At 40.7% G+C, this 6,287-nt stretch overlaps 1 protein-coding gene across 2 annotated transcripts; it reads right to left on the bottom strand.

Annotated features, from left to right (window-relative positions):
- Positions 1-883: 883 nt before the first annotated feature.
- CTLA4 (cytotoxic T-lymphocyte associated protein 4) lies at positions 884-5,803 on the bottom strand. 2 transcript variants are annotated; one of them, XM_037521883.1, is made up of 4 exons: positions 5,556-5,803; positions 2,632-2,979; positions 2,099-2,208; positions 884-988 (listed from the first exon to the last, which is right to left on the bottom strand). In XM_037521883.1, exons 1-4 carry the CDS (start codon positions 5,662-5,664, stop codon positions 884-886), a joined length of 672 nt encoding a protein of 223 aa, XP_037377780.1. In that variant the 5' UTR covers positions 5,665-5,803. The 2 variants fall into 2 exon arrangements, with proteins under 2 accessions (XP_037377780.1, XP_037377781.1); XM_037521884.2 differs by lacking the exon at positions 2,099-2,208 and having other exon boundaries at positions 891-988; positions 5,556-5,676.
- Between the last annotated feature and the right edge of the window lie 484 nt (positions 5,804-6,287).

Raw genomic sequence — 6,287 nt, 5'->3', positions numbered from 1 at the left:
CTACAGGACTCCTAGAAGGAGCCATGTCCTTGATGGTGGCATTATATCAAGTTAACTCACATGCCGCCAGCTTGACTTCCTTGCAAACCATTGAAAGGACCTGGCATAAAAGCCCAAAGCACATGTCAACACCAGTGCAGCCCAACATATCTGCAAGAGTCTGTTCTCACTTTGTATAGTTTCCAAGCCAGTTAACAAGTGATCCTGTACTGTCCTGGTGTGTTAGTGTCCTGAGCCCTTCCACAAAACTTCCCTTGAACCCTGAGTGGGAAGATACTGCCATATAGTGTTTATATTCAAACCATCAGCAAATACACAAAAGCACATGTGGCTCCCATCCTCAATACTATCAAATAAAAAATGCATATTGGTACAATACAACCTTTGCAATCTCTGGCTAGAACATAGTCAGGTCAGATTCTTTTTAAGTCTTCATGCAATTTTCCATTTGTTAAGAAAAATTACATGATATCAAAATTTGACTTGAAAACATCATTTCAGGTACAAACTTCTCACATGTAAATACAAGGTGTGTACAGGAACATTCTCTCCTTCACTCCCATCCTTGACTTCCCTTGAACTCTAATAGTCCCTAACTTCGTTCCTTGATCTCACATCATGTTGCACCCCCGTATTGCTCCCAAGTGATGCTTTTACTAAAATTAGATCTGATGTGACAGAAACATCCCAGTTCTGCTTTTCCTGCTCCTTTACTTTAAATTATAGTACTATAATTTGGGTTCTGCATCCAGCTTCATATTAAAGAGAGATGAATCCCCCCCCAAATACACAAACAAAAATTGCTGGATAGTGATTTTTAAAAGTCAGAATTGCCTCCACTCTTCAAAATTGGAAAATGGTCTTTCTTCTTCTTAATGGTCTCTCAATTTATGGGGATAAAGTAAGGCTGAAATTGCTTTTCACATTCTGGCTCTGTTGGGGGCATTTTCACATAAACCCCTGTAGTAAGAAGGCTTCTTTTCTTTAGCTGCCAAACACAAAAAGAGACAATTATTGTTGAGGAATACAGAAGCCACTTCTAATCATAATAGAACTCAACAAATGGTAAATCCTGACCCCACTAAAAAATGTTCACAATATACAGAATTATAAGCCCCAGGAGATTTTCTTGATTCTGCTATTAAAACTAATTTCAGATAAATAACTCTGTGTTATTGATGTAAAATAGCAACCATTTTCCCTTGAATAGAAGGTAAGAGAAAGAGACTTTGAGAAAACTTATAAAGAACACCCAAAATGCCTGGATCTTGCCTGTGAGAGCTTGATCATAGACTTTAGCTATTCTGCTTGAGAGCTGTATTTCTCATCTCCACTCATCACATGCTTTTTATTACTTTTTTCTGTTGTAGTAGTTGCCACTTCGGTAAATTGAGGTTTAGTCTATTAGCCTGTGTAGCAGTTTGTAGCAAATGAGGTAGGAAGAAGTTACAGCAAATGAACAGGTTGAGTCAAGGATCTTGAAATAGAGGTGGAGGGAGTGATGGGGGAAAGGAAGAAGAGAAAAGGGAGAAGGTTGGATGATAGAGGTAAGTGAAAGGGACTGTCAGAAATTCTGGTAGGAGGCCTGATTCTATACATCCATCTCTTCTTCCACTAACTATAATGAATAGAAGCTGGGGTTTTTGCTTACTGGACTGGAAGGGAGGACAAGACTTCCCATTAAGCAGACTGGGGTAACAGGAAACCCTGGTCAGGCACTGTGTAAAAAGCTACAAGTTGGTCACAAAAGGTGGCACCAACCCAATGGTCTCCAACAGAACTTTGCCCAATCTAATTTTGTGTTTCACGTGCAATTGTCATGAGGATAAAGAGCAAAACAGCTGCCCCATGTTGTTCAGTTACTCAAACTGAAACCCTGTTCAGAAGCACACAAACATTCAATGTCAAACATACTCATCTAAAATATTAGTCATCCTGAAACCTCCAAAGACGAATGCCAAGGGTTTCAGTGTGCTTGTTACCACTGTCCTTCCTCATCCTCATTTATTGCTTCATCTCGAGAACAGCATCATTTGGTCAGTTGTTATGACTAAACATATCCCTACCAAAAATGGTGCGTTGTCAGCATCATACTCACCATTTTGCTCAAAGAAACAGCTGTGATGAGGAAGCTGTAAAAAAACAACCCCGAACTAACTGCTGCAAGGATCCAGAGTTGAAAATCAGAATCCGGACATGGTTCTGGATCTGCAACAAAAAGCAAAAGCTCTAATTGTCCCATTGATGAAAATAGGAAGAGATTTGAGCTTCTAGGCCCCTAAATCCACCTAAAATAATATTGCTACACCCCTAAATAATATTGCTACCCCCTAGGTAAATGGGTTATATGAGGACTGCCTCCCCAACAGTGTCCTATCAAAGGCACAAGGCCAAACTTCATCATAGTTATCACCTTCCCTGACCCATTTGATCTTATATGGGTGCTGCTTGGTTTACCACCATAATAAGCAAGACTACTGCATGATATTCCAAAGAATTCTTACAGAGAATTTCCACAGTCCTTAAAGATGAGCCACCTGGAATTAAGGAGCAAAATGTATTCATGCAAAAAATAAAAAATAAAAAGGATTACTGCAAAAGATGTCAACTTAGTGATTTGACTTTGCTCACCAATGACATAAATCTGGGTTCCATCGCCCATGCCTACGTAGTAGGGTGGAGGGTACATGAGCTCCACCTTGCAGATGTAGAGTCCTGTGTCCGTGGCTCTCAGCCCTTGGATGGTCAGGTTCACTTTGCTTCCACTGGCGGTGCCAACACAAGAGGAATCATCTAAGAAGGTCAACTCATCCTCTACCATGTATGTTGCAGCACAGATTTCAGTCATCTTACTACTTTCCTGACGCAGCACTGACACTCGGACCTCAGCAGCATTGCCTGAAGACCCGTACTCACACACGAAGCTGGCAACACCCCGGCTGCTGGCCAGGACCACTGCAGGCTGGGTCACATGCATCTCTAACATGGAAAACCCAAAGGAAACATAGTGAATGTATGCTCACCTACAGCCAACCCAGGGCAAAACTTGAGCCAGGCAAGGTTTATCATTGTGAGGCCCCCTCCAGCTTCACCTTTCAGCCCTTCAGCACACCCATCACCCTTGCATACCCCTGTCCTTCTCCCCCACCCCAGTTTCCCCTTCATCTCTCAGCTGTTTTTTAACCACTCTCCATAAAGGTATTTCCTTACTGGAAAATAGTTTCTTAAGGCAGTTGGTATGACAGAAGGAACATTGGTGTCAGAAAGAGAAGACCTAGTTCTACTGTGCAATTTGCAATTTCAGACAAGTCTTGCCTCCCCCATGACATTCCTTTATTTTCCCTCATATGTAGTAAGATCTGATGATATCAAAGTGCTTTCCAACTTTGGTAGTCTAAGTCTGTAATAGAATCATAGAAACTATATATAGTTCAGGAACTATAATGAGTAGTAAGGCTAATTTTAGAGGTTGAGATACAGAATCTCATATTATCACTCAAAGCATACCTTGAAAACCTCTGCCTACACTCACCTGGCCCTGCTTCTCTAACACCCATGAATAGCTGCACCTTGGCTCACTGTACCAACCTCCCCCTTCCCTAGTATTAACACCATAGAGTAAGGGATGTGTTAGATAGAGGAAGCCGCAGAGCAAGGGCACCGGGTCGTTTCCTCTCTAGACTGAGGCAACCCTGCTGTTCACTTATGTGGGCTTCCCCAGCCTTCACCACCTCTTCCGCCTCCCTCTCCTTCAGTTGAACACTCTCGTAGTCTTTTGCTCTTTTTCCTTCTGGCTTCTACAGGACTAGGGAGGCCAGTTCTACATAACAAAAGGCTCATAAATATCAAAAATATGGTGGCTTCATGTCATATTTCCTTCCTACAACTAGCTTCACCAATCAGTCATGTAAGTAACACTCTAAACTTGGGGTAAGCCATGCCATTAATCTTGCCCAAACCCATTGATGGCCTTACATACCATTCATTGATTGAAAAAATAATAAATAACAGTCATTGTTTTTCATGATCTAATCTCAACCTATCACTCCTGTTTAAGGTTCCAAGACAGCTGTTCCTGTATACTGGAGGCACCAGTACTTTTTCCCAAGCTCCTGTACTGAACAATAGCTGTCCTCAGTAGAGCAAACACTACGCAAACACTACGGCAGCTGTCATTGCCATCATTAATGCACAGCCCTACCTAGTTAGACAACAGTCTCCTTCCTCAAAACTCATGTCTGCCTATTGGAGATAGCCTCCAATCATCCTTGACATTGTTACAACTCCATTGCAGTACTTAATCAAGCTCTGTTCTGTATTAAAGTTTTCATGTACTAATTATATATGTTCAATCTTTGCCTTTGGCTTATAAACTCCTGGGAGCGTCCATTACATTCTGATCAAATGGGCACTGAATAATCCTTATTGTAGTAACTCTAAGCCTAGAAGACCAAGTTTCCCGCCTTCCCCTGGGCAAGCTCTCAATTACCAACACTAAATCTGGTCACACTTCATTTCCATTATCTACCATGGAAGGGTCCCAGTTCCAGATTAAGATGAATTTCCTAAGAAGGAAATTTTATTACTTCTAAGCATATTTAATCTTTACCTGTCCAAAACTGTAAAATAAGATGTACTCGAAAATTTCTTGTCTGGTAAAAATTAAATCATCAAATACCATTTTGAGCATTATTTCAAACAAATTACATGGTTTCTTAACTGAGACAGTCCACAGAGAGACCAAGTTGAAGATCAATGGAAATGCTCACCCTTTTTAAGCCATATAAGCTGGCATCAACCTCTGAAGAACTTCACCAGAAAACTGGGGAATTTGCATCTGAAGTCCACAGGTAGTAGGTCACACAGCAGAAGCAATTAATCTTAATTAATGGCATCCTTTCTTTTCCTTCTTTTCTCTTCCTTCTTTTTTTTTTTGTTTTTTAAATAGTTTCAAAGCACTTTCTTTTTTTACATAGTTAACTAGATTATAAAATGGATTAAGATGACCTTAAAACTTTTAATTGCGTAAAGAAGGCATTCTTCCCATTATTTGCTTATATTTTAAACAAGCTGGATGACTAGCTTATAAAAGTGAATTAGAGGACCTTAAACCTTGAATCAGAAAGAAACTTCTAATGATTTGCTTAAGTCAATATTTTTTAAAAAAAAAAGAAATTTTGAACTTGTCCTGGTTCCAAACTCAAATGTGTTAAGGACTGTGGGCATTTTTTTTTTCTCTTAAGTCTCTTAACCTTACAATATTTTCTTCTTATCATACAGAAGTGTCTGAAATTGCTTGATCTCCAAAACTAATTCAGACGTATTCTTTAAGCCCCTACGGGCTGGCCCTCTGCTAGGAACCATATTTCTGCCTCTTCACTACTGCCAACTGTCCCCTGCAGACCTTAGAATCCAGAGCCATCTAAATCAAGCAATTAGAGTTTTTATTTAGCTTCTAGCCTTGTTGTAAATCACTGTCCTTGACTACTAAAAGAAATGAAACCCTGGTGGGAGAAACACCTCCTCCACCCTCCTGCTCCAAAAGCCTCACTCACCTGTGGAGAAGACAGGGATGAAGAGAAGAGAAAACAAGGCAGTGCAGGGCCAAGTCCCTGAAGACAGGTCCAGCCAAGCTCCAGGCCTCTGGAATCCAAAGCAAGGCATGACTTTCTGGGAGCCGTGTTCAGGTCTTCAGGAAGCAGAGTGAAACCTTTCAGGATCCTAAAGCTTTGAAATGTGTTTGAACCCACACAGAATTAGGACTTTATATAGCTGACTTTGATCCCAGATATACATGTGCACACACACAAGGTACCTGAATAGCAGCCTTTTTGTTTTGGTTTTACGAGAAAGGAAGTCGTGGGCTTAGCTGTTACGTCGAAAAGATAACCTCAAACACTCAAAGTAAAACTGAACAAAACAAGCCAATCCATGCATGGAAAATAATTCATCTCGAAACTGAAGCTACTTGTTCACTTTGAGGATAAGTGGATTTCCTGGAGTGCAGGAGTAGCCCTGAGTCCAATTTTATCCAGTCATCTGGGCATCTTTAACCACCCAGTTCATTTCATTGACACCTCCAAAACTGCTAAGTGCCAACTCGCTGAGCCTTGGAGCTAATTACAGAGTTAGTCTTTGGACAGCATTAGGAAAACCTCGGCATTCAGCCTGTGAGCCACCACCCCCTAGCATGCTCTCCAAATAAGAGTTATTTTTCCATTTCATTTAGTAATTAGTTAAGAGAAAATACCAAAGTCACAAGAAATAAACTCATCTTCCTCTGATTT

The sequence above is a fragment of the Talpa occidentalis genome, unplaced genomic scaffold (genome assembly GCF_014898055.3).
Source record: "Talpa occidentalis isolate TD23 unplaced genomic scaffold, MPIMG_talOcc4v2.1 talOcc4.3, whole genome shotgun sequence".
NCBI lineage: Eukaryota > Metazoa > Chordata > Mammalia > Eulipotyphla > Talpidae > Talpa > Talpa occidentalis.
Note: the sequence above shows the minus strand (reverse complement) of the source record. Positions and strands in the feature narration are given on the sequence as shown.